This window comes from Callospermophilus lateralis, chromosome 1 (assembly GCF_048772815.1).
Source record: "Callospermophilus lateralis isolate mCalLat2 chromosome 1, mCalLat2.hap1, whole genome shotgun sequence".
Lineage (NCBI taxonomy): Eukaryota > Metazoa > Chordata > Mammalia > Rodentia > Sciuridae > Callospermophilus > Callospermophilus lateralis.
The window spans coordinates 201,529,104-201,557,008 of NC_135305.1; the positions used below are offsets into that span (position 1 = coordinate 201,529,104).

A 27,905-nucleotide genomic window follows, 5' to 3' on the forward strand; every position below is an offset into this window, starting at 1 on the left:
CTTCTTCTGCATCTCTCATCTCAGTAGATGCCACCACCATTTGATCGCCAGCGTTAATTAATACCTCTTCCCCATACCTGTCTCTTAATACTTTTATCAATAAGAAATGTCAACTCCTAAATGTGCCCAGGGTTCACACACTTCTTTTATTCATCTCTTAGCCCAGGGCCACCATGGTCTCTCATCTGAATACCTGCAACAGGCTCCCTCCTGCTTTAGTTGTCTTCACAAGCAGTGTGCACTTCTACCACACACAGCAGCTAGTGTAGTTTCTACAAAAACATACATCTTAATACATCTCTCTCCTACTTAAAAACCATTCCAACTGCCTCCTATTTATTACCCTTAGGATAATGTCTGAGTTCCTTCATATGGCCCCCCAGGCTCTTACAATCCAGCCACACTTGGACCCAACCCCAGCACACATAGACCTTAGGAGAAGTGAGACTTAGCTCTTAACTGTGGAAGATACAGATAGGATTATGTGTAAGATAATGGACACAAAGCCCTTGAACTTGTAACTATAACTATTGGTATAGTTTTTCTTAATATTGGTCCTCATTCTTTCTCCTTTATTACTCTCAAAAAAAGCCTGAATTGAGTTACACATCATATTTTAACAAGAATCTATTGGTAATATCCGAACACTGGAAAACTCCTTCCTAGGCGAACTGCATGGAGCTACGCTCAGGGACTGAATGAGGCCTGCATATTCTCTCTCTCTCTTCCCTATGTAGACTAAGGGAAAGTAGAGGATAGGGAAGGGAACCAGTCTCATCACATATGGTCAGGACAGAGAAAAGGAGCCAGAGCTAGTGCAACTGTGTCTTCCTCCACACAGGCTGGGATCATTTACTATAGCCAGGAAAAGTACTTCCACCATGTGCAGCAGGCTGTAGTTGCGGGCCTGGAGAAATTCAGCAATGACCCCGTGTTGCATTTCTTTAAAGCCTATGGACTCCTCAGAGAAGGTAAGGTCTTAGCAATGTTGGCATTCTGATGCCAGGCACTAGCCCAGCTCCATCACTATGGCCAACACCTGGATGCCTACTTATATCCTAGTTATGTTTCCATGGAAACAGTCTTTCACTGACTGTAAGACTGAGTTTTCCGGGTTAATCCACAAAAGCATATATAATCCATATCTAGTTGACCCTTGAGACCTCAAAGGGCTCATTATCCTGCTGTGCATCCCAGTTTCCCTATCTGCAAAATGCGTGGTTGGAGAGACAAGTGTATGACTATTGATCTAATTCTAGGCTTGGAAACTGAGAGCCAGTTGTGCAGGAAAAGAAGGAGGAAGTGGCAGGTGTGGGTGAGCATAGGCAGGAGCAGTGCTGACTTTGCTGACACTCTGCACTTAGCCAAAAGGCCTAGAAGCAATTCACCGATATTCTGGAGGTGGTCTGGCTAAGGGCTGGTAGAGCTGCCAGTGTCAGGAAACATAAGGGATAAATGTAATTGGTAGTCTTGAGCAGCTAGCGGAGAATGCCCTGCTTGAGGTCCTTCCTTAGAACTGACCCCCAGCCAATAGTCCCAGCCTTGCAAGTATCCTGCACAAGTGCTTGCAGGCCACCTTTCAGCTCTAAGACCTTCCTGCCCCTGGCAGCCTGGACCATGGTACAGGCAGCCTTTTCAGGAGCTTCAGTCACCAGGGAACTCAGGCCACCAGGAACCTTTCAGACCAGTTAGTCTTCAAATTCCAAGTAAAGGCAGGTGGTGCTAAGCCATGGGTCGGTCAGCCCTGATAGGGATTCTGGGCATCTTCCAGAGTCTCCTGCCTTTCAGGCTTGGAGTCTGAAAGCATAATCATGTGGACTCTCTTTGCAGAGCGCATCCAGGATGCCATCAGTGACCTGGAGAGCATCCGGAATCACCCAGACACATCCCTTTGCTCCATCATGGCCCTCCTTTATGCTCACAAAAGCTGCGAAACCATTGGTGAGTGTAGCAACACTCAACAGGGCTTGGCCCGGCAGGGAAGGAAGCCCACTCCAGTGACACCACCCCTCAAGGGTGCCTGTGCAGCTCACTGCTGCTGGTCAGCAAGGAGAGGATGCTGCAGTCTTCGCTTGGAAGCCTCAGAGAAGATGCCAGGCCTGGGCACCATTGAGTGGGAAGAGGCAGAGAACATGATGGTGGGAAGGGTCCTCCCTCTAGGTCCCAAGAGTTGAAGAAGCACCCTTCTTTCCTTTGCTCTGTGAAATCCTGTCAGAAAAATCAAGCCAATAGGGAAAGGGATGTAACTCAGCCAGTAGAGCACTTACCTAGCATGAGCAAGGCCTTGGGTTCAATTCCCAGTACCACAAAAAAAAAAAAAAAAAAAACTAGTCTCCACCACTCTGGAGTCAGGAAGAGATTCCTAGAGGGGCTACAAATTGCCATTTTCCCACCCAAAATGGTTTGTGGGCCTGAGGCCAAAGATTCAGGTTTGGTCTGTCTACTCAACACACTGTGCTGGGTCCAGAGCAGAAAAGATAAATGTCAGAGAGCAAAATCTGAGTCCTGGGCATTTTCAGTGGCTGGCATGGCTAGTTCCCAGGCCCTAGGTTGGCCCATAATTAACTGCATACATGGAGGCAGATCCAGAATGTCCAGGGGCAACTCCCTGGGCCCCTGGTGACCCCTGCAAAACAGGTATGCCTCCTTATCCTAACTCAGCCTCTTCCTCCACTTTGGATTTATAGATCGAGAAGCAATTCAGGAGCTGGAGAGCAGCCTGAAAGAAATACGCAGGACAGCCCCTGAGACAGCCCTGTACTATGCTAGCCTCTTCCTCTGGCTCATGGGCTACCACGACAAGGCCAAGGAGTATATCGACCACTTTCTGAAGGTCTCCCACAGCTCCAGAGAGGTACCTACCCTGAGCATCATCGGGCAATAGCAAAGAGTGAGCATCGAAACACATCACAGCAGGCTGGCCCTTTATTCCCTTCAAGGGCCCTGGAGCTGGGAAGGGCCAACCCAGGCCTTGACAAGACCCCAGTAACCATCCATGTTACTGATATTTAGAAATCAAGTCCAGATTTTTTGAAAATCCCAATGAACTGGCTACAGCTATTCCCTGCCTGCATCTATTCACCAGATACGAGTGGTGGCGCCTACACATAGCACGTGGCTTATGCAGCATGTCTGTGCTAATGGTGGATTTCAAAGTCTCGGTCTAGGCCTCTCATTCTGAGGGGCTTGATATGAGTTTTCAAGGATGTGAACATTGGTTCTTAGGGGAGAGAATGAAAAAAATCTTACTCTATGTATAAAACAAATATAGAACACAAAACACAGATATGGTATATTTGTGATATTAACATTTCTTAGAGGATGAGGGGTCATCTAAAAAAGGCTGCTGAGGAGAGAGAAAATGAAAAAAGAGAAACACGAGACTAGGCCATCAAGGGATGCTTCAAGACAGGGTTCTTCCAAGTGCCCCTCCAATTCTGCTTCTCCTGCCTGACCCTCCCCATCTACCAGGAGAGGCTGAGTGAAGGCTGATGGGAACAAATAAGGTCCCCCGAGGTCAGTATGGCTCTTACTCACCCATGCTGTGGGCACTCTCAGGCTTTATATGCATGGCCAGGCCCTGGCTGGTCTAAGGAGTAGAAGGACCAAGAGTTGGCCCCGCCCATGCCCCTGTGATGGGCCTGACCCCAGTATAAAGTAATCAGATGATGGCAAGACAGGCAAGAGGACTGCAGGAAGGGGTGGCAGAGAGCTGTGGGGGTGCAAGGGGGTCAGCCCTCCTACAGGAGTGTTCTCCTCAGCTGAGGTAAAAGTAGTAGTCAACCAGGGGAGTGGACTTGGTTTGGAAGCAGATCTTGCAGGGCACTGCAGGCAGCAGGGACAATGTGAGACCTGGGAGAAAGGGGGTTGGCCTGCTCTGGGGTTTATCCCAAGACATCAGCCTGCAGGACATGAGCAGGCTAGGACAGGCTCCATGGGACCAAGGACTTCATCTTTCCTCTTGTTCTCACCCCAGGGCTATGTGCTCAAAGGCTGGGTGGAACTCACCTCAGATAAACCTCACATTGTGAAGAAATCCATCAAGTACCTGGAGCAAGGAATTCGAGACACCAAAGATGTGCTGGGGCTGATGGGAAAGGTAGGCAGAGGACAGTATCCCTGGCTTGTCTCCTGGAACCAGAGACCTACCAGGTGACCTCAGGCCAGACCCTCAGTCTCTAGATGCCTCATCTGGTGGCTGAGGAGCAGAGACCCAGAGAGGGCTGGTGACCAATCTAGGGTCACACAACAATCTAGCTCACTCCAAGTCTCCTTCCTGCTCCATGTGAGTTTCAGTCATTCTGCATGGGTGTCTTCTCAGGATCACTTTCCAGGTCATTTTTCCTAAGCTCAACTCAGGCTTGCTTACTCTACTGCTTGTTTGGTTTCACTCACTGCCTCATTTCTCTATCTGCTTCTTTCATTCTTCTTATTTCACCCTTTCTCATCCCACCTGTTAGTCACCTAGTAGTTTTATGTCGAGAGATATATATTTTATGTGTTTGCTTTTTCTGGTCTTAATTCAAATTGTTTCTTTTTTTCTCTTTTATGACCCTCATTGACTCAATCTTTGAGGAAAAAAAAAAACTGCCATCTTATTCTCTTCTGTTTGTACACATTGTCCTTATGAAATGAATAATTACATAATTTAAAAAAAAAAAAAAAAAAAAAGAAGAAGTCTAAACCTGGGCTCAGTGGCTCATGCCTGTAATCCCAGCTACTCGGGAAGCTGAAGCAGGAGAATCTTAATGTTGAGGCCAGCCTGGGCAACTCAGGGAGATGTTGTCTCAAAAATTAAAATAAAAAGGGTTGGGGTGTGGCTCAGGAGTAGAGTGGCTCTGGCTTCCATCCCTAGCACCAGAAAACAAAACCCACAAAAAACAAACCTGGAACTCTGACATGAGATGACAAGAGGACACGCTTTGCACTACCACTGCAAGGCCTCCTTCTGTGCTTGGATTAGGGTGTGCCCCAGGTTGTGTCCTGGGCAGCAGGAACAGTGGAGGCTTATCAGGGAACACCCTAGAGGCCACCCCCTGGGGTGGGGGACAGGGGTGGGGGGTGGGGCAGCGACAGTCAAGACCTCAGCCAACCCCTGCCCTGCTAATCCTAGGGCGTATGATCATTAGTTTCTTTTTCTTCCTGTAATATTCTGTCATAAGCAAATGTCATTTTGAACTTCTATGTCAAGCCACTCCCCCTTGTATGAGCATAATGTAATTTACCAACCCTGTTCCCTTTTGTATGTATATTGAGATGGTTTCCAGTCCTCCACATAGAAGCATTGCAGTGAGCACATGAACACGCTTCCTTATTCATAATAATCCTCTCTTGATTTTAGTGAGAAGTTTCTTAAGGGAGAGGTGCTGTGGGTCTTAATTAAGCCAAACTTTCAGAGTCCAGTTTCAAGTCTTTCAGAAGCTTTGTCCTGTGGCCCTCAGGACACCTGCCATGAGTCTTCCAGGAGAACCTGATAGCGGGTGCTGGCCTGCAGAGGTCCTGACTCCAATCCAACAGGACTTAATACCCTCCACAGCCTTGCCACTGAGGGAGGTGCCCACAAACCTTAACTGACTCCAAGTTGCGAACTGGGCCTCAGTGAGCACATCCCAATGATGAAATTCAGGACAGCAAATTCAGGAATGAATGGGCAATTTGTAGAACTGCAAAATGCTCGTGACCTTAGCTCTTGGGGTGAACCTCCCACAGCTGTGCCCTCTGCCAGGCCTGTGGAGTTTCTCAAACTCAGGGCTTAGCTGGCTCCTGGGAGCCCCTCTGCCTTGCCTGTCCTGGAACCTAGGACCATTGTCACTGCTCTGAGTGGCAACTTCTTTCCCAAGATGTTCTTAGCGGCTGTTCCCCTGGGCCAGGCTTGAGGACTCACTGGCTCAACAGAGAGGACTGTAGGTCCCTCAGGCTCCAACCTATCTCAGTGGAGTCACTGACACCTGCCTCATTGACTGAGGCTCTTCTCTCTGGCTTCCCACAGGCAACATACTTAATGATGCAGCAGAACTACTCGGGGGCCCTGGAGGTGGTGAACCAGATCACTCTGGCCTCTGGGAACTTTCTGCCCGCCCTCATCCTGAAGATGCGCCTGTTCTTGGCTCGGCAGGACTGGGAACAGGCAATAGAAACCGGACACAGGTGAGAGGAAGAGCTCACTTTCACAACTTCCTTCACAAGCCTAAGATACGCTCCCATCTTACAAGATGGTGAGGCAGGAAGGTAAATACCACCCACAGTAGAGTTGGGAATAGTGATGGGATCATATTGAAAGGCGAAGGACAGGGAAGACTGGGGTAAGCAAACTAAATACATAGCCTTCAAGCATAAGGCCAGGGCTGTGGCCTAAGTGAATAAATCAAGGAATCAAGATGCAAGAGATATGGAGGAGTCCACCCAAAGGACCCAAGGCAACGTGAGTTACAGGGTAGAAAATAGTGGCTGTGAGGCATGGCTGAAGAGTGGGATGTGAGACAATTGGATTATTTAATTTTTTAAAACTATGGGCATGCTGTACTTCAATTAAAAAAAAAAATTTAAGGAGGAATGGTCACTGGTATCTTTGAGAGAAGATTTAAAGGTGGGCACAGTCCCTACACTGGAGAGCAGGGTTCCAGGGCTATAGAAATTGTGGGAGTCAGATTCCCAGTATGGCGACCTTGAAGCACTGCGAATAGAAATGGAGGTGAATTAAGGGGGAGGGATGAGTGATGGGAGGCTTATTGAAGATGAGCTTTCCTATATCACGTAAGATTGTCTCTTTAAACTCTAACACTTTTAACTATTTTTACCACTGTCATTCTTACATGTATGATCCTAATTTTCTCCCTAAAAAGAGTTAATGGACCATGATGCATCACTGTGAATTGCTATTGGACTATGTGGTAATACAAAGCACAGTTCTAGGAAAAAAAAAAAAAGGCCAACAAGCCTCCTCCTCCCTTTGGAGGGTGCTGACCCTCTGATGACTAGAATTTGAGTTATAGAAAGGTGGTGGCAGCCATCAAAAAGTGGCACAGGTGCCACAGTACAGTGCCTGTGTGGACCCTCAGCTCTCTTGTGGTGTAGACCTGGCCAGTATCTTGGCAAGAATTTGCTTCGGTGGCTTGGCCTTGGGCCAGCAGCTTATCAGGAAGCACCTGGCTGAAGGCCAGACTAGGGGAGGAGTAGGTGTGGACTCCCTCACCCTGGCCTTGTGTGCTCAAGAGTGGGAGACAGAGTCCAATACCACAAGGTTGAGTCCAATACCCAGGCACCATCCCCCAAAGCTTTCCCAGCTAGTGATATTCATAGAATTCTCTCATTGTTTTATATATATATATAAATTGTAGTTGGACATAATACCTTATTTATTTTTATGTGTTGGAGATGATCAAACCCAGTGCCTTGCACGTGCTAGGCAAGCTAAGCCACAACCCCAGCCCCCTCTCTCATTGTTTTTTTTTTTTTTTTTTTTTTGGTTTTTTTGGTACCAGGATTGAACTTAGGGCACTCAAGCACTGAGTCACATCCCCAGATGTTTTTGTATTTTATTTAGAGACAAGGTCTCCCTGAGTCACTTAGGTCTTCCGCTAAATTCCTCAGGCTGGCTTTGAACTCGTGATCCTCCTGCCTCAGGCTCCCTAGCTGCTGGGATTACAGGTGTGTGCCACCGCACCTGGCTTTCATTGTTTTTTAAAACTCTACTTCATCTAGGTGTGTTTCCTGTCATCCCTTATAGTATTTATTTTTCTTTGATTCTTTTTTTTTCTTCATCAACCTTAAAATAGTTTGTCTCTTTTATTAGTCTTGTTTTTTTTTTTTTTTTTAAGAAAGAAAGCAGGGAGAAAGAGAGAGAGAGAGAATTTTTTAATATTCATTTTTTTTTAGTTTTCGGTGGACACAACATCTTTGTTTGTATGTGGTGCTGAGGATCGAACCCGGGCCACACGCATGCCAGGCGAGCACGCTACCGCTTGAGCCACATCCCCAGCCCTATTAGTCTTGTTAAAGAACTATCTAGATCCTGTTATATCTTTGTTTTTTAATTTATTTTTTTTTTCTGTTCATTATTATTTCCTGCCAACAGTGTCCTTTAGAGTTACTCTGTTGTTACTTTCTAACTCCTGAATTAGATGCCTGACTCATCCTTTTTTAGTCATACCTTAGAATACATAAATTAGGTCTATGGATGTCCCTCAAAGTACCATTTTAGAATGTCTATACAGCTGGACGTGGTGGGGCACGCCTGTAATCCCAGCAGCTCAGAGGCTGAGGCAGGAGGATTGCAAATTCAAAGTCAGCCTCAGCAACTTAGTAAGGCCCTAAGCAACTCAGCAAGACCCTGTCTCTAAATTAAATACAAAGATGGTCTGGGGATATGGCTCAGTGGTAAGTGCCCCTGGGTTCAATCCCTAACACACACACAAAAAAGAAAAAAATGTCTACACGTTTGGATGTGTAGAATTTTCAGTATCATTTGCTTCTAACAATCATCTGATTCTCCTTCTGTTCATAAGTTATTTAAAAGTGTGTTGTTTTCTTTTTAAATTTCCAAATGCATACAGTTTGCATGCATTCAGAATCATCAGTTGGTTAGAACTCTCTAAATGTTGGTTATGCCCAATCACATTGGAATTTTGTATAATTTGGGTAACCCTCAATTAAACAGAAGGTCATTCCTTGACTAGGCTGAAAAATATGAAGTTTTCTATAAAGAAACACAATATCAAAGTTCCCATAGTATGATCAGAAGCTGCACCTTCACAAAGACGCAGGACCAAATCCAAGGTTCCCTTTCCATCTTAACCACAGGCTGCCCCCACACTTCAGAACGTGGTACCAAGGTCAGGACTATTAGTCAGGAATGAGTAGGTTTCTATAACAAACACACCCTCAAATACACGCATACCATAACAGGTGATTTCTCTCTCTCGAGTGAAAGCTTGGGTGAGGGTTCATGGCTGGGATGGAGCGACTTTGTTGGACACCAGGCCCTCCTCTCTGGCTGTCCTACCATTCCTAGGTGTGATGTCCACATGGTCCTCATTCCAGAGAGCAGGGAGGGGAAAGAGCAGAAAGGGAAGGCCTGCTGCCATAGCACACCTAGGTGCCACACACATCACTTTCACTTATATCCTGTTGGCCAAAAATTAGTCACATGGCCACACATCTCAGCTGCATAGGAACCCTGGGAAGTATAGTCTTTATTCTGTAGCCATGTGCCTGGCTAGTTTGGGAGTTCTGTTATGAATAAAGAAGCCAGGGATGTAGCTCAGTGGTAGAGCACTTGCCTGGCATGTAGGAGGCTGTGAGTTCTATCCCCAGTACTTCCAAAATAGACAAAAGAAATTTGTCAGGCACAGCAATTAACGCCTGTAATCCCAGCAACTCCAGCGGCTGAGGCAGGAGGATCTCAAGTTCAAGGACAGTCTCAGCCACTTTCTGAGACCCAGTCTCAAAACAAAAATAATAAGGACTAGGGATGTAGCTTGGTGGTAAGGTGCCTGTTTAATACCCAGTACTGAAAAAAAAAGAGAGAGAGAGAAAAAAAGAGAGAGAATGGATACTAGAAGACGATCAGAAGTTGCCAATACTCTGAATTCATGTGGTTTTTCCTCCTATTTCAGAATCCTTGAAAAAGATGAAAGCAATATTGATGCCTGTCAGTTACTAGCTGTGCATGAGCTTGCAAGAGAAGGAAACATGACCATAGTAAGTTGTTTCAAGACTCAGAAGTTGATCCTTGAGAGAGACAAGGAGGAACCCCTTATAACCCACCTCATCACCACCCCACAGCCCTGAAGGATGCCCCTTGTGTCTCAGCAGCCTTCTCCCCAACCTATTCCCATAATTCCTGCCAAGAGGGCCTGCTCTGGTTTGGCTCTTTGGGCTGAACAGCTCAAGAGTAAGGCAGCTTTGGGCAGTGAGGTTGACACTGTCCTGCCACTTGCTACCTATAGGAGGTTGGGAAGGTATCTCCACCTTGGGAAAGCTTCAACCACTCATTTATAAAATGACACAATTCTGCAGAGCTGAGAAGTTATTCAAAGGACTGAGATGAGAAGTGAGAAATTTTAGAACAGTGCCTGGTATACAGGAATAATTTGATTCATGTTAACTGCCAAGTCATGGTATTATTTCAGAGTTTAGGAAATGCTACCTTTTTAGGGACTGGTTGGAATTTCTCAAACAATGATTAGGACCCAACCTGCTCCTAAGCCTTATATTTTCCCCCAGAAACCTAAATTAGCCCTTAAATGCAGTAAAAAATGACTAGAATATGAATAAAATGCAATGCTCAAACAGGGTCTCAATTTCAAAAAGAGTTTGAGTTTTCACCCCAAACATTGTGTTTTTACTGGGGATTAAACAAGGGGCACTTGAACCCTGAGCCACATCCCCAACCCTATTTTGTATTGTATTTAGAGACAGGGTCTCACTGAGTTGCTTAGCACTTCACTTTTGCTGAGGCTGGCTTTGAACTTGCGATCCTCCTGCCTCCACCTCCAGAGCCACTGGTATTACAGGTGTGCACTCTCTCTGGGGGGAAGCAGGAGGAAATGCCACCTGGGCAGGAATAGGACTCTACTCTGTTTCCTTCCAGGCCCTGGCCTGAGGGTTGATCCCAAGGGCAGAGTTAGCACCTGGTGTCCCTCCTTTACCCCCACCTCAAACCCTTGGATCTATCCCTCTCCTCCACCAGCTGCCCAGTTCTAGTCCTGCCATGCTCACCCACCAGAGCGAACTCATGCCATCTCAGGTTTCTCTTTCAGTACATCTTTGCAGTTGAGAACTCCTGGGTGGGGAGTGAGCAGAGAACTCAATGGAAAAGCTTTAGATTAAGTCAGTCCCTTGACTGGCTGGGTGGCCTCAGACCAATTGTCCAACCTTTCTGACCTTTCATCTGCTGTACTGGAAAGTTTGGATAATAGTGGCTGTGACTTACAGGGTTGTTGGGAGGGTTCACTGGACAGGCACCAATGTGGTGACTCATGTCAAAATGGAGAGGGTCTGGGCCCACCCAGGTGGTTTGCTGTGGGCCTGGCAGGCTGTGAAGTGGCCACAGCAGGATGGCCCTGCTTCTGACTCCATGGAGCTAACAGGGCAGCTTCTCTTCACAAACTCAGGGCAGAGGAGCAAGCAGCTCTTGGGGCAGTAATGTCCCCTAAGTCTCCATCTGTGAGGCTTTGAAATAATTCTGTGCCTGGGCCATCCCAGTCCAGTTACATCTGAATCTCTGGGGTGGTGCCAGGACATGGGTATTGAATCTCCCAGTTGATGTGAATGTGCAGCCAGGTTCAAGAATCACTGCTCTAGTTTTACATGTTGCCTTCAACATTGTCTGTTTTGTCCCCACAGGCTGCTGATCATGTCAGAAATCTGATTAAAGTGTTAGAAATGAGAGAGCCCCAAAATCCAAGCCTCCACCTTAAAAAAATTATTGTGATTAACAGACTGGTAAGAAGGTTGTCTCCTGGTTTGTAAAATGGTGCTTGTCTCTGCTTTTCCTGGAAATCCAGGCTTCCACTGAAGCTCTCTGGGTACCCTACCACTCCCCCTCCTGCTCAAACTTGGCCTTTTAGGCTAGTGGACTCTTGACTGCTAACCTGACATGTAGGCTCTGTCTGTCCCCTTGGTCCAGGTGCCCCAGCGATGCTATGAAGATCAGGGAGATGGGGTCCGAAGTGATTTTTGAGTGGCAGCATCCTTCTGGGGACAGAGGGTTGCATTGCAGCTACTGTGCAGAGCTACACCACCTCTGGCCCAGTGCCCATACTCCTTCTATGGAAGGGACCTGGGAAGGCTGGCCTGCCTAGGCCTCTCTGATATCAGAGAAGTTCCAAATAGACCAAGTCACCAAAGAATCTGTGTCTTTTATCAGCAGCTACAGAATGAGAAGAAATTGTAACTACAAGGGCAGCTCTGGGGCCTCAGGGACCAGAACTGAGTTGCTAAATGCCTCTGGGTCACCATTTTCCCCTCTACCTGTGCATCTGATTCTCTCAGACTTATTCTCCTCCACACATGATAGGGAACATGGCAAATTGTAGCCTTTGAAACCAATTTCCACCACTGGACACAAAGAGCCTCTTCTCCCCCAGCTTCAATTTTTTTAAAAAAACCTCTTGGTGACTCCTTGCACCAATTAACTGCAGCCAGACAGGGAATGGATCCCTTGGGAAACCCTGTGGTGGAGGCAGGTCCTGCAGAGGTGGCCCATGGAAGGTCTTTTGGGAGATGGACAGCTCCATTAACTCAGCTGCCTAGACACAGGGCACCTCTTTGAGCTCTCTTGAGCCTACCCAGCCCTGCCAAAGTGCCCCCCGTACTTGACATGGCCTTGCTCAGGCAGGCTGGACTGACTGCTCTCCCCATTCCCATATGCCTCTTCCTTGCAGTGTGGGAGCCACCAGGTGATTCTGCAGCTAGTGAGTAGCTTCATTGAACGCATCTTCATGGCCTCCCCGTCCTGTGCCCCTGTGGCCACAGAGCTGGGCTACCTCTTCATCCTGCAGAACCAAGTGAAGGAGGCATTTCTGTGGTACTCGGAGGCCATGAAACTGGATGAGAACAGCATGGCTGCCTTGACAGGTCTCTGCAGGCTGGGCGGGGAGTGGGGTGGGAGAGGGGGTGGGAGAGTGGGAGATCCGAACAGGGTGGCCTCCATGGGCCCAGAAAAGAAGTGCTGGGAAGCATTTACCCAGGAGATGTGTGAGTATTTGATGGGATACCTTTCCATGGACATACAGTGTTGATGTAAGAGGCAGGGGAAGGCTCAGGAGTGTCATCAGAGCCACTCTGATCCATGCCAGACCCCAATACCCATACCCTGGGTGTCCTGGAGGACTGATGGCCTGAACCTCCTTCTTGATGGCTCTGCCTCTTTTCAGGGCCCACAGCCCAATGTTGAGATGTTCTGCTTACAGAGGTCCCTGAGCTGGAAGGCCACCAGCAAGAGAGAATTTTATTTCCCTGACTGCCCACATGCTTTTTTCATTTTATACATTTTTTTAAAATATTTTTTTTTTCAGTTGTAGTTGGACACAATACCTTTATTTTACTTATTTTTTTTTAATTTTTTAGTTGTAGATGAGCACAATACATTTATTATTTTTATGTGATGCTGAAAATCGAACCCAGGGCCTCATACTTGCTAGGTGAGTGCTCTACCTCTGAGCCACAACCCCAGCCCTCATTTACACATTTTTTAAAAAGCCCCAGCTCCATGGTCTCTATGAATTCTGAAACAGCAGTGTTCGGTTTAGGTGAGGAAGCTTGATGGTCCCCTGCTCAAGGCGGCTGGTTCTCAGCTTGGCCCTCAGTGTTTGAGGGCAAGTCATTTCTCTCTCAGCTGCAAGCTTCTCATCTGCACAGCACAGTTGCCAGAGTAGTTGATCTTGACTTCTGGTTTAATGTGTCAGGCTAGCCCCTCAAATCCATGCCTCTCCTCCATCTCCCTCAAAATGAGACACTTAAAAAGATAATGAGCCTATTGCAGCCCTAGAAACAGGGAAAGATGCCTCTAGGGGACCAGAAATTTGAAGATCATCACATTTCTATATGATATAAGGCAAATGGCATCAAACACGCGGATTCTAAGCAGGTCTACAAACCTGTGTGTGAGCGTAAGCAGAGCTAAGTCAGCTAAAGAAATTAGTAGACCAGCTTTCCCCAGAGAGTTCCAGGAAAAACACCACCACCAAAACAGCTCCAGCTCAGGGCCACCAGAGGCTGAGTGCAAAAGCATCCCATGGGGCACTCAGGGAGGTAAAGGGAGGATCATTGGAACCGTTCTCCATCCAGAGCCTGGAATCAAAGAGGCTCTTGTTGGGTGTTGGGGCAGAAGGGAGAAGAGTGGTGCTCCAGAGGCCTTCCAATTATCACCAGGGCCATGAAGGACGAAAAGACTTGGCTGCTGGGCACTAACAGTCCTCCAGCAGGCTGAGTTCCTCCCCAGTTCTTCAATCAAGGGAGCGCCCCAGCAGGCAGCCAGAGGGAAGTGCATGGTCAGAAGGTCCCGCTCACTCACAGGTGTTCTAGAATCTCTGACTTTCCTGGCCTGTCTGGAAAAATCAGTGACCTTAACAATTTGGAAGTCTGCCCAGCAGCTAATCCTCATCAGTCTAGTCCTGTGTATAAATCTGCTAGTCTGAAAGAGGCCTGGAGTGGAACATGCAAAGTGGGGGCCATCTGAGGAGCCGAATTAGGGCTTGATACAGAAGGACCTATCCCCCCAAAATGCCTTCAGTGTTTGGAGAGGTGGTGGTTGTCAATAAATAAAGAACACACTACTCTGAGAAGGGTACAGAGAACCAAAAGAGAGTTGCCAAAAATTAACATCGTAGGGGCTGGGGTTGTGGCTCAGAGGTAGAGTGCTCGCCTAGCACGTGCGAGGCACTGGATTCAACCCTCAGCGCCACAAAAAAAATAAACAAATAAAATAAAGGTATATTGTGCCCAACTATAACTAAAAAATATTTTTTTAAAAAAATTAACATCGTGGCAAAATGAAAAATTCCTCAAACATGCCAGGTAGTGAGCTGTCTAGAATTGAAAACCAAGAGGGTGTTTAGGAAAGCCATCATGAACAAATACACCAGAATGTCCAGGAAATATTTGGAAAAAAAAAGTTTAGCAGGGAAAGAGAAGTTTGTCCTTCTAACATCAAATATATCACAAGCCAAGCATGGTAGTGAAGGCCTGTAATCTCAGCTGAGGCAGGAGGATTGCCAAGTTTGAAACCTCCCTGGGCAATTTAGTGAGACTCTGTCTCAAAATAAAATGAAAAAGGCTGTGGGATGTAGCCTCGTGGTGGAGTGCTTGCCTAGCATGCGTGAGACTCTGTGTTCTAGCCCTATCCCTGAAAAAAAAAAAAAAAAAAAATACCCGTATCACAAGACAACAGTAGTGAAGTGAGGCCAGCACTGACTAGGATAGACAAACAGACAAATGGGACACACAGGCCTGATTTCAAACTGATAAGTTGTTCAGTAATTTCTGGTTGGTCATCTGACTTTCCATTATGAAAGACATAAAGGTAAGTCACCATCTTATACTACACTCAACGATAAATTCAATTTTTTGGATTTTTTTTTCTTTGTTTGATTTTGCAAGGCTAGAGATTCAAACTCAGGGCCTCCTGCATTCTAGGCAAGTGCTGTATCACTGAGCTACACCCTGAGCCCCCAAAATGCGTATGTTTGAGTTGTGCATATATGTATACATTAATAATAAATATTTAGAAAAATACTTTAAAGAATACATCCCAGGGCTGGGGTTGTGGCTCAGTGGCAGAGCGCTTGCTTAGCATGTGTGAGGCACTGGGTTCGATTCTCAGCACCATGTATCAATAAATAAAATAAAGGTCCATTGACAACTAAAAAATATATATATTAAAAAAAATACATCCCAAATTGCTGATTGTGGTTATCATTAGAGAGAGTCTTAAAGGCAGAGCTGGGTTTGTTTTTTTATTATTGCCTTATCATTTCAATTCTTTCCCATGAGGACGTGTTGCTCTTAAACTTGTGAGGGTGTTGGAAAAGATCCCCTGCCCCAAAGAGCCCTCCCTTCCACTGTCTCTTCCAAGCCTTTTGGCCAGATGTTCTGCTGGCTCTGCTTCCGAGCTGGCTGCTCATCCTTGTTCTGTCCTATTAACAGGAATCATCTGGTGCCAGATCTTAAAAGGCCACCTGGAAGAGGCTGAGCACCAGCTGGAATTCCTGAAGGAGGTGCAGCAGTCCCTCGGGAAGTCTGAGGTCAGAGCTCCCCAGAGGCATGGCATGCTCCAGGGTTGCCTCTCTGGCTCTCCTTCCATCCCCAGTTCACAAGAGAGGGCAGCCAGAATGGCCTGGACCTCTGCTTTGCCCTCCCCAAGAACTCTGCCCAGGCTGGCATTGGCTGAGACTCAGGCTCTCTCTCCCACAGTTGCTGGTTTTCCTCCAAGCCCTTTTGGCATCCAAGAAGCATAAGGGGGAGCAGGAGGCCACGGCGCTTCTGAAGGAGGCAGTGGAGCTGCACTTCTCCAGCATGCAGGGCCTCCCCCTGGGCCCCGAGTACCTCGAACAGCTAGACCCCCTCTTCCTGGTCTGCATCGCCAAGGAATACTTGAACTTCTGCCCCAAGCAGGTTAGGGGAAGGCCCATCTTCACCGTGGGGACCACAGTACAAGTGTGGGTGGTGCCCACCTGAAGGACAGGGGAGGGACTTTACCTGTCCAGTCATCAGGACAGTCTGAGCCTTGGGCAATCAGAATTTTTCAAATGTGGACATGTGGCTCCCAACTCACCCAGGAGGTAGTTCCAGTGCAGATTCTGATGTTACAGGTGAGGCCCAAAGTCCTGCATCTCTAATAAGCTCCGAGGGATGCTGAGGCAGCTGGTTCAGGGGAACATTCCTGGAGGAGCAGGACACTGGCCATGTACCTGCTGTGTCCTAGACAGCACTTGGCTCCCCTCTCCCCAGAAGGCTTCTAAGAACAATGTTAGTGTGTGCTCGTTCAACCTGCTTTCCCTACCACACAGGATTCCTTGTGGGCAAGGACCATGTTTTCAGAAGTCTTAATACCCCCTCCCCAGTACATTGTAATGCGTCAGTCAACAAAAAATTCATTGAGTGCAATGCCTTGAACCAGACACCATTCTAGGTATTGGGTGAGCAGAACCAAGTCCCCATTCTCTGATGTGTGCTCTAACATTAGGTGGTACAGGGGGATAATAAGGAACCATGGAAGCAAGTAAATTCCTCTACTGAGAGCGTTTCTCAGGGCTCCAGGAGTCTCTTAGAATGGGGCAGATGACACAGCCAGCCACTCATGTTCTTGTAGCCCCGGGCACCAGGCCAGATCCTGTCTCCACTTCTTAAACAAGTCACTGTGATCTTGAGTCCTGTCGTGAAAGCAGTCCCAGCTATGATGGAACCCCTCTTTGTGATGGCTCAGGTCAAGTATCTTTCAGGTAGGTCCTGGAGGCTAGGGGGGCGGCCTGTGTCTTCTCACATCTCTTTATCTTGCTCGGACACCTGACAGGGCTTCTGTACCCCCCACCCCGGCTGTATCCACATACACACTCATGCTGTATGCACACATGCAGACACACAAGCCTGCCCTCCTGGCCTGCCAGTAACCTTCCTGGCCTCCCTCACCAGCAGAGGTCTCTCCCACCCAGGCCTTTTGCAGATTACTTACTTGATCTATGCGGGTAGTACGGAAGAACTTCTGGGATACAGTAATACTCCAAGTAAACAAAAGGTTCCTTATAGAGCTTGCATTCTAGTAAGAGGAAGCAACGAACAACTGAGCACCTGGTGTTGTTTGTTAGAATATGACACGCAACAGAGAAAAGTAAAATAAGGAAGCAAGGAAGAGGATGTTAATGGGAATCAGTGTGAAAAGAGTTGTCAGGAAAGCCCCATGCAGAGGTGGGGCCCTGTACCATGAGGCTTTCAGAGCTCCTGGCTACACAGATCAGCACCTTGCAAGCTTCCCCCAGCTCGAGGGCCAGCCACTAGAGTGTGAAGGAAAGAGAGGGAGACAATTTATATAGGTGTCCTCTCTGGGCACACAGCCATCTCCAAAGTTATTATGTGGCCTTTCATCCCATCCTGTCTGCCCGAAAGCCAGGCCAATCTAGTCTGGGGAGTCTACAGGATCCAAAACACAGTATTACCGTGCATCTGTCCTCCAGTACTACATTATGTGGGGTATGCACTCTGCTGAGAGCTTCCCATTGTCATCCTTGTTCCCCCCATGATCATCTGGGAGCCAGGTTTACCCACAGCTTCAAGGTCTCCTGGGTTCAAGTCCAGGGCAGAAACACTCCCCCAGGAGTGCTAGCAGCTACCAGCTGGCCCCAGCTGGTTTGGGGCCCAAGCAAAGTCTCCAGGTGCTTAGGTTGCCATGGTGACCTCTTTCCATTTCCACAGCACACAAGAGAGTAGGGAGCTTGGAATCCAGAAGCAGGTACACCCTAGCTACCCATGCAGGTTAGGGACTGCAGGTGGGAGACTGTTGAGGGACCTGGCTGCAGAGGGAGGAAGCTCCCTACCAACTCATCATACCTCAACCCCAGGCCAGCACCACCACCCCATAAGCACCAGCCTGGCTGTAAGGAGATCCCTTGGCCCCCTAGTGCCAGGGGATTCAGAGATCTGGCTCAGGAGACTGGTGGGTTTGCCCTTCAATGTGGTCTTTGTCCCTTTGAGCTGAGTGGCTAACATCACTGGAGCCTTAGTTCCTACACCTGAAAGACAAGGATCAGGGCTGGAGATGTAGCTCAGTGGCAGAGCACCTGCTTAGCATGTTTGAAGCCCTGGGGTCCTATCTCTGGCAGCAACCTTGCAGGTAATACCAACCTTACAGGGCCACACAGATGTTAGATCAGACTTTCCAAGGTGATTTGCACATGTTGCACATTCGTAAGCTGAGACTATCATAGTTGCTGCTGTTATAGCTTTTGTTCTGCTCTTAGTTATGGGAATTGAGATTTCCATTTTCCCCTGAGCTTCTGGATGGAGCAGCAAAGTGACTTAGCTGTCACCTTAGGGTCACAGAGGCAAGGAGGGTATTGGACCTAGATTTAATTATCCTGGCTTTTGTCCAGATCAAGGCAAAACTGTAGTTTTAATTTTAGGAAGAGACCCCCTGAAGTAGAGCAGAACTGGGTAAAATGCCCAGTGTGGGTGTTTCCAGAAAACCACAGTGCACAATCCATCCTGCCTCTACCTGTTGGGCGACAGGTCCCCGGGGACCCCCGTTTGCAGAGCTTTATTTCTGGTTTCTAGGGGAGCTGGAGAATGCCCAGAGCGTCCTGCAGCGTTGCCTGGAGCTGGACCCCACGTCTGCGGATACCCACCTCCTCATGTCCCAGATCCACCTGGCTCAGGGCAACTTTGCCATGTGCTCCCACAGCTTAGAGCTGGGTGTCAGCCACAACTTTCAGGTGGGTGTCCTCTGTACTCTGCTGCCCACTCAGCATCCCAAAGCCAAGCTAGCTACAGCTCCCACTTTCCTCAAAAGTGAGGCAACCCCAGGAGCCACCTGCATCCCTCAAACCCTCTGCTGCCTGCAGGTGGTTCCCTGGCTCTGGCTCCTGGCGTTTTCTCCAGTGGCTGCTGTGAGCAGCAGCAGTGGTGAGCTGGAGCCCCACACTCTGTTGTGTTCCTCCTAGGTCCGAGACCACCCCCTCTACCACTTCATCAAGGCCAGGGCCCTCAACAAATCTGGAGACCATCCAGAGGCCATCAAGACGCTGAAAATGATCATGAAACTGCCAACTGTGAAGGTGGAGGAAGGCAAGAAGTTTCGTGGGTCCCCCTTGCCACCCAGAGAGCGAGTGTCCATCCTGCTGGAACTGGCAGATGCCCTCCGGCTGAATGGGGAGCTGGTGAGCAACGCTGTGCTTTCTTCCCTTGAGACTGGAGCAAGTTGGAGGCCCTAGGTCAACCTGAGAACGAGTTCTCTGATTCTTTGATGTTTGCTGGTGCTAGCATTTGGTCCCTTATTCAGCTGGGAGCATGCCTCTCCCATTGCCTAAAAAGGCTTTAGTGGCTCCCATTGACCTCGAGGTAAGTCCAGACCCTACTAGGTCCTGCATGACCTGGCCCCTCTCTACCCTAATGTCCCCATGAGAATCTCAGGGAGACGGAGCACACAGGCTCAACAGGGTCACCAACAATGGTTGTGCAGATTGGGTATTGCACAGATTCAGTGGATGCCAGTCACACCACAATCTTTTATGCGCTGTATCTTCTTTGTTTGGAGTTTTGCAGTACCCAACCTGCTGTACATATAAAGCAGCCCCAAGGCCTTGGAGGGTCTGGCTGGACAGAGGCAGAAAACACCTGGGTATCTTCAGCTGGTCCCTGGGAGCATTGGGGAACACAGAGGCAGAAGCAAGACTTGGGGGAGCTGGACTCTGCAAGTTCATTTGACCTCACAGGCCTCTGGCCTCACCAGCTCACAGGAAGAGGTCTGTCCAGGGCCATGTCTGTGATCCATGAATACTGGGGCCTCTAGCCTTCTCCTGCAATGATTCTGATGTAGAGAGGGATCTAGGCCTTTTTTCCTTACAGATAAAAATAGCACTGGGCTAGGGTAGAGTGCTCACCTTTCATGCACAAGGCCCTGAATTCAATCTCTGGAATCACAGGGAGAAAGTGAAAAAGATAAAAACTGCCTTCTTCCAAATGTGCCAAGAGGAACAAAAGAATTAAAAGTAGAGGAGTTTGGGGGTGGTCACAAGAATAATTATTCATTTAGTCACTCAGTCAGCTGACTGATGATAGGAAGTGGCACTGTGATAGGAAGACAAGCCACCCAGGCCCTTGTCTTTCCAATTTTCAGGGATGGGCAGGGTGGGGCGTCATAGCCAGGGAGAGACTGGAGATGCCTCCATTACTTGAACCTTGATAAACTGAGGTTGTGCACAGTCCTCGGGGAGAAGCTGGTATATTCCTGGAAGAACCCAGTTAAAACAGGCATCATTGTATTCCTAAAGAAGGCAGAACAAGTTAGACTGGAATTCCTGCCTGTAATCCCAGAGGCTGAGGCAGGAGGATCAGAAGTTCAAAGCCAGCCTCAGCAACTTAGCGAGACCCTGTCTCAAAACAAAAGAATAAAAAGGGCTGGGGATGTTGCTCAGTGGTTATTGCCCCTGGGTTCAATTCCTGATACCAAAAAAAAAAAAAAAATGGAACTGGAAAAGCAGCAAAGATGTAATAAGAGACAAAAGAGACTAGTTCTTTTAGGGAAGATGTGAACCAGCAAATTGGGCTCTTTATGTTGGAGAAATTATAGCAAAATCAAGACAAAGAAATGTCTTCATAGTAACACCCTAAGGAAGTGGTGGAATCAAGGATTCACAGTGTGAGTGGAGCTTCCTGTGAGCATCTAGGCAGAGAGCAGTTCACCCCTGTGAAAAAAGAAGTTCCCCTCAGACTCTTATCCATTCTGGATTCAGGAAAACAATAAGACAACATTAATAAATGCATGGAAAGGTGTCCCTCAGGATGTCTTTCGTATATAAATGCAATAAAGGACACTAGAAAATGGAATAACTCAAGCAATGTAGTGTTAGCTACATGTTTCTGAAAAATCTACTTGTAGATATAATCCAACCAATCAAAATATGAAATAAAATGAAATTTTTATGAGCAGGGGGGAAAATTTTTGAGGTATAATAGTATAAAAATTCAATCTAATTAAACATAGAACTAAACTAAATAAATCTAATTACCTTAAACAACAGGTAATTTTGACTCTAAGCCAGTATAATGGCTAAATTCTTGACATAAAAGCTATTAAAATAGCAATAGTTTCACTATGACATCACATGAAAAGATTCAGGGAGAGAGGGTAGGAAGGGAAGGTAGGGAATAATAGGAGCATACATATTTCCTTTTTAGCTGTACTGGGAATTGAACCCAGGGATGCTCTGTCACTGAGCCACACCCCAACCCTTTTTATTTTGTTTTTTCTTTTATTTATTTATTTATTTTTAGTTGTAGATGGACAGAATGCATTTATTTTATTTATTTTTATGTGGTGCTGGGGATCGAACTCAGTGCCTCATACATGCTAGGCAAGCGCCCTACCATTAAGCCACAACCCAGCCCCCCTTTTTATTTTGTAACTTTGAAACAGGGTCTCACCAAGTTTCCCAGACTGGGCTCAAACTTGAGATCCTCCTGCCTCAGCCTCTTAAGTCTCAAAGTAAAAAAACAAACAGGACTCAGGATGTGGCTCAGTAATACAGCACCCCTGGTTTCTATCCTCAGTACTCCCCCCCCAAAAAAAGTGGAAACAAAATAAATTGACAAAGAGCCCAATATGGAACATATATCTATGACAATGAAATGAAGTAAATGTACCTACAAAATAAAAAAGAGATTTCACAGTGGGTCTTAAACAAGCAAGCAGTGGAAGCCACTCCAAAAACTAAAATGCCAGAATTAAAGTGAAAAGATGGTACAAACATACAGGCTAACAGAAAGCAGAGCTTGAGACGTAAATGTCTGGGAAGGTTGAATTCCAAGCAAAAAGCACCAAAAACGGGCAGAGAGAAAGTAACTCAGTTGACCTTTATGTGCTGATTACCAGAACATTCAAATATCTTTGGACAAAAGCAGGAAAAATCAACAAATCATGCCCATAGTTCTCACATAGGAGGAAACTGGAACTTGATTTTGAGGTAACAGGCAGGTTCTTAGAGTTGGAGGTTCCTGTACCCCCAAGCTAAGCAGGCTCCTCTCTCACCATCTCACCAAGAACAGTGGCCATGGACCTTCGGAGGTCTCTCTCCTCCTGCCTCCAAAGCTGCTCCAAGGGTATCTGCTCCTTGACTTTCCAGTAGCAGGTCTGTTCCTGGCTGAACCCAGCTCAGACTCATGTTTCATTCCTCTCCCAGGACAAAAATGGGAATGGTGATTGCTTTAAGTTTTCCAGAAGATTTCAAGTGTTGTCAGGCCACCTGTAGTGGATGACACCAAATGGAGGGTCTGTCTATTTTGGTTCCCATGTTTTAGCATGAGGCTACCAAGGTCATGCAAGATGCCATTAATGAATTCAGTGGTACACCAGAGGAGATCCGTATCACCATTGCCAACGTGGACTTGGCCCTAAGCAAGGGCAATGTGGACATGGCATTGAGTATGCTGAGGAACGTCACGCCCAAGCAGCCCTGCTACATGGAAGCCAAGGAGAAGATGGCCAGCATCTACCTGCATACCCGCAAAGACATCCGCCTCTACATTGGATGCTACCGGTGAGTCCCAGCAGCAGCATAGTGACAGATTCTCCTCTGATGATATCTCGGAGTGTTTCCTTCAACCTGGATCTCCAGGATATGTTCTTGGAATGCATTGGCCAAAATATGGAATTTCCCTTAGGTCAGTAAGCCCTGACTGTGGATGAGCTCTAAGGACACAGAACTGATAGGCCCTCAGCCCTGCTTGCCTCCCCACCCCCTGCACCCTTGCATGGTTCACATTCTGGTGGGAAACTGTGGGCCTGGATGCTAGAGCAGACACAGAAGGAACCATAGGAGCATACTTCCTCTCTGACCCCTGGTTCTGTCTGTCCTTGAGACTATATCCGGTGACTTGGATGTGACCCGTGTGGGATGTTTGAGGATAGAGAGCCCCAAAACCTCTGTCTCTGTATGACTTGGTGTCAGGGCCTCAGAGGTACCTTCCTTTCCAGTACCTAACTTCAGAAAAAAAATTTCTCTAGGAAATTTCAGGTGTGTTGGGTGGGGTGGGGGGATGCTGAGGGTGGTGGGGGGAGACATCCAGCAGTTGGGGGTTCTTGTACCCCCAAGCTAAAGAGGCTCCTTTCTCACCATCCCAGCAACAGGAGGGTCCCTGGTCAGATGAGAGGTTTATTTATTTATTTATTTTTAGGGTGGTGCTGGGGATGGAACCCAGGTCCTTGTGCCTGCAAGGCAAGCACTCTACCAACTGAGCCACCTCCGCAGTCCCAGATGAGAGTTTTAGAAAGAGCACTGTGGGGCTGGAGATGTAGTTCAGTGGTAGAGTGCTTGCCAAGCATGTGCTAGGCCCTGGGTTCTATTCCCGGCACAGAGAGCTAGACAGACAGGCACACAAAGTCAGAGACAGAGAGAGATTGGGAGTCAGAAAGGGAGAGAGGGACAAGACTAAAAACTTCTACAAGGCAAGGAGAGCCTGACTAAGGTAGCTAGCGCAGCGCCTCATGCACAGGTGGATTCTCAGTAACTATTGGCTGATGAATGAGCATCAGCCAGAATCAGTAGCAAAGAATAGGAGATGGCTTCAGGACTATGAGGGATGCACAGGCCTGAGAAAAGCTTTTGGTTATTCCTGCAGGGAGCTCTGTGAACATCTGCCCGGCCCCCACACCAGCCTGCTTCTTGGTGATGCTTTCATGAACATTCAGGAAGTGAGTGAGGGACCCCACAGCCTTGCCAAATACCCCCCCCAGTCTCACTTCTCCAGTTGGAGAGAAGAGATAAGACTCCCGGTTACTTTTTCCACCAGCCTGAAAAGGCCCTGGAAGTCTATGACGAGGCCTATAGGAAGAACCCCCACGATGCCTCCTTGGTCAGCAGGATTGGGCAAGCGTATGTGAAGACCCACCAGTATGCCAAGGTCAGACTGGTCTGGGGTGGCACAGGATGGGCCTCCCAACAACGAGGGGAGGGGAGGGTGCACGAGTGGAGGGCTCTGGATTGGAAGAGGATGGTTGAGCCCTTATCCCAGCTCCCTGCTCCCACAGTGTCCCTTTGGGATAAGATACATAAGGGGAGATGTCAGTGACACCCACCACAGCCTATGCCTGCTCCAGCTGAGGCCTGAGCCCTGTGCCAGCTGGAAGGCCCTTTGCCTCTTAGGCTTCTGCATTCTGGAGGGGCACACGGATGTGGTGGCCATCAAGCGGTATGTAGTGTCAGGCCCTCCAGTGCAGAATGAGGCCTGAGGCCTTCATTTCCTGTTTGCTCTAAGGCAATTAATTATTATGAGGCTGCCCAGAAGATTAGTGGGCAGGACTTTCTGTGCTGTGATCTGGCTGAACTGCTCATGAAGCTAAAGAAGTTCAACAAAGCAGAAAAAGTTTTGAAACAGGCACTGGGACGTGACTTTGGTGAGGTGGCATTCTAACCCACCCTAAATATTTGGAGTGGGCATACTGCCCCCTGGTCCTTCCCCCTATTGCCTGGGCTTCTAAACACCAATCCAGCTTCCCAGGGACCGCTGAGCACTCATTTGAGTTTTCTTTTCACAGCCAAAGACTTCCCATCCATGATAAATGATGTCAAGTGCTTGCTTCTGCTGGCAAAAGTTTACAAGAACTATAAAAAAGAAGATGTGGTAGATACTTTGAACAAGGTAATTAACCCTGAACACTCAAGCTCTTTCTCTGCCATTTCCCAATAGTTGCTACAGAAGGAGGAAGGATAGGGCTGCAGATCTGGGAGGCCTCAGACCTCTTTCTCAAGAGAGGCTGGGCTTCACCTCTGACCTTCACCTTCCATTTATTTCCCCAGTGATCATGCTCTGGGCTGGGCTAGGGAAGGCCGAAGGTAAGGTGGTGACTGTCTCCAAGAATAATGACAATTGTTAACTTTTTTTCACAATTTTAATTTGTGCACTATAGCTGTGCATAACGATGGGATTTTTTATTACATATTCATACATGTACACAATATTATAATTTAGCCAATATCACTCCTTAGGATTTCCCCCCCGCCTTCCCATCTCCCACCCTTTGGTCCCTTTCCTTTACTGATCTCTCTGATTCCATGAGCTCTGACCCCACGTTTCTTTTCCTTTTTATTCTCTAGCTTCTGCATATGAGAGAAAACATACCACTGTTGACCTTCTGGGTTGACTTATTTCACTTCACCTAATGGTCTCTAGTTCTACCCATTATTCTGCAAATGATATAATTTTATTTTTCTTTATGACTGAATAAAACTCCATTATGTATATATACCACATTCTCTTTATCCATTTATCCATTGATGGACACCTAGTCTGTTGCAATAGTTCAGCTATTTTGAATTGTGCTGCTATAAACATGGGTCTGCATGTGTCACTGTAGTAAGATGACTTTAATTCTTCAGGATAAATACCAAGGAGTGGGATAGCTGAGTCATATGGTGATTCCATGCCTAGTCTTTATGGGACCCTCCATACTGATTTCCTTAATGGTTGTACTAATTTACAATCCCTCCAACAGTGTAAAAGTGTTCCACTTTCTCCACATCTTCTCCAGCATTTATTATTATTTGTATTCTTGATGACCGCCATTCTGACTGATGTGTGATGAAATCTCAGTGTAGTTTTGATTTTCATTTCCCTAATTGCTAATGATATTGAATGTTTTTTTTCATGTATTTGATGGTCATTTTTATTTCTTCTTTTGAGAATTATCTGTTTAATTCATTTGCCCATTTATTAATTGGATTGATTTTTGGTGTAAAGTTTTTTGAGTTATTTTTATATTCTAAATATTAATCTTCTGGCAGAGGGTAACTAGGAAAGATTTTTCTCCCATCTTGTAAGTTCCCTCTTCACATTCCTGATTGTTTTCTTTTGCTGTGCAGAAGCTTTTTAATTTGATGCCATTCCCATTTATTAACTCTTGGCATTATTTCCTGAGTTTTAGGGGTGATATTTAGAAAGTTATTGCCTGGGCCTATATGTTGGAGTATTGACCCTATATTTTCTTCTAGAAATTGAATAGTTTCTGGTCTAATTTCAAGGTCTTTCCTCCATTTGGAGTTGATTTTTGTGCTAGATGAGAGATAAGGGTCTAGTTTTATTCTTCTACATATGGATAACCAGTTTTCCCTGCACCATTTGTTTAAAAGACTGCGTTTTCTCCAATGTGTTTTTGACACTTCTGTCAAGGATCAGATAACTGCAGATGTGTGGATTTGTCTGTGTGTCTTCTATTCTGTACCACTGGTCTATGTGTCTGTTTTTGTACCATGTAGTTTTTGTTATTATAGCTCTGTAGTCAGGTATTGTGATACCTCCAGCATTGCTTTTTTTGGCTTAGAATTGCTTTGATTATTCTGCATTTTTTATTTTAGGACTGGTTTTTGTAGTTCTGTGAAGAATGTCATTGGTATTTTGATGGAGATTACATTGAATATTAGATTGCTTTTGGTAATATGGCCATTTTAACAATATTAATTAATTCTGCCTATCCATGAACATAGGAAGTCTTTCCATATTCTAAGGTCTCCTTCAGTTTTTTCTTTAGTGCTGTACCATTTTATTATGGGTCTTCCACTTCCTTGGTAAGGCTTATTCCTAGTTTTTTATTTTTCTTCCTTCCTTCCTTCCTTCCTTCCTTTCTTTCTTTCTTTCTTTCTTTCTTTCTTTCTTTCTTTTTGGAATTGTTTTCTTGATTTCTTTGTCAGCAGATTCATTATTATAGGAAAGCTATTTATTTTTATATGTTTATTTTGTAACCTGCTACTTCACTGAATTTATTAGCTCTAACAGTCTAAGCATATTTGAGATGCCCTACCTAACATTGCTAGCTCTGAAATAAGGACTTGGGACTTTCTGTGAACTGGAACACTGGGGCTCTGAGTTTCTGATCCTGACTATTGGTTTCCCAAGGCCTTGGACCTCCAGTCTCGGATACTGAAGCGGATTCCACTGGAGCAACCAGAAATGATCCCCTCCCAGAAGCAAATGGCAGCCTTCATCTGTATCCAGTTTGGGGAGCACTACTTGGCAGAGAAGGAATATGCCAAGGCAGTGCGTTCTTATAAGGATGCCCTCTCCTACTCACCCATTGACAATAAAGTGAGTGGCCCCAAAACAAGACCTTGCTTCTTCTGTCAGGGTAGCATGCCATGCTGAGATCACGGACCAGGTGCAGAGGCTGGTTTCTTCTCTGAAGAGCTGCCGTGCAAAGGGAGTGAGAGCCCAGCCAGCCACAGCCTCTGGGATGAGGCAACTGCTCCAGTCAATCTGGGCCCTCCCCAGCTGCAAGTCTTAGAGCAAAGCTGGACTGGGGAAGCCATTGCTAAAAGTCATGTTAGAGTGACATTTTCCAGCCTCTGTTGGAGACAGGGAGATGATGAGAGTTGTGGATGCCAGTGTTGCTTGGGCATGAAGCCCAGGCTAAACTTCCAATTGGTTTTAGGGTCATGAGAGGGTTTAGTTCTAGATGAAGGCACAGTGGCTGGAGTTCACACTAAGAATAGATAAAAGCCAGGTACAGTACATGACTACAATACCTGCAACTCAGAAGGCTGAGGCAGGAGGATCATAAGTTTGAGACCAGCCTGAGCAACTTAGCGAGGTCCTAAGTAATTCAGCAAGACCCGTCTCAAAATTAAAAAATAAGACTAGGGATGTAGCTCAGTGGTAGAACACCCCTGGTTCCATCCCCCGTACCAAAAAAAGAAAAAAAAAAA

General features: G+C 46.8%; 1 protein-coding gene across 2 annotated transcripts in view; it reads left to right on the forward strand.

Annotated features, from left to right (window-relative positions):
* Ttc21a (tetratricopeptide repeat domain 21A) overlaps nt 1–27,905 on the forward strand; it is a 33,666-nt gene that overhangs the window by 894 nt on the left and 4,867 nt on the right. The window contains exons 2-20 of one of the 2 annotated variants that reach the window (XM_076843749.2): nt 842–971; nt 1,831–1,941; nt 2,688–2,854; nt 3,977–4,099; nt 5,990–6,147; nt 9,615–9,699; nt 11,347–11,445; nt 12,387–12,579; nt 15,649–15,746; nt 15,916–16,116; nt 16,814–16,943; nt 18,769–18,926; nt 19,155–19,370; nt 22,510–22,748; nt 23,830–23,902; nt 24,001–24,111; nt 24,466–24,604; nt 24,746–24,849; nt 27,100–27,288. In XM_076843749.2, the coding sequence (XP_076699864.2) occupies nt 842–971; nt 1,831–1,941; nt 2,688–2,854; nt 3,977–4,099; nt 5,990–6,147; nt 9,615–9,699; nt 11,347–11,445; nt 12,387–12,579; nt 15,649–15,746; nt 15,916–16,116; nt 16,814–16,943; nt 18,769–18,926; nt 19,155–19,370; nt 22,510–22,748; nt 23,830–23,902; nt 24,001–24,111; nt 24,466–24,604; nt 24,746–24,849; nt 27,100–27,288 (2,724 nt within the window). The remainder of the gene's footprint in view (nt 1–841; nt 972–1,830; nt 1,942–2,687; nt 2,855–3,976; nt 4,100–5,989; nt 6,148–9,614; nt 9,700–11,346; nt 11,446–12,386; nt 12,580–15,648; nt 15,747–15,915; nt 16,117–16,813; nt 16,944–18,768; nt 18,927–19,154; nt 19,371–22,509; nt 22,749–23,829; nt 23,903–24,000; nt 24,112–24,465; nt 24,605–24,745; nt 24,850–27,099; nt 27,289–27,905) is intronic. The other variant, XM_076843757.2, reaches the window with a different exon arrangement.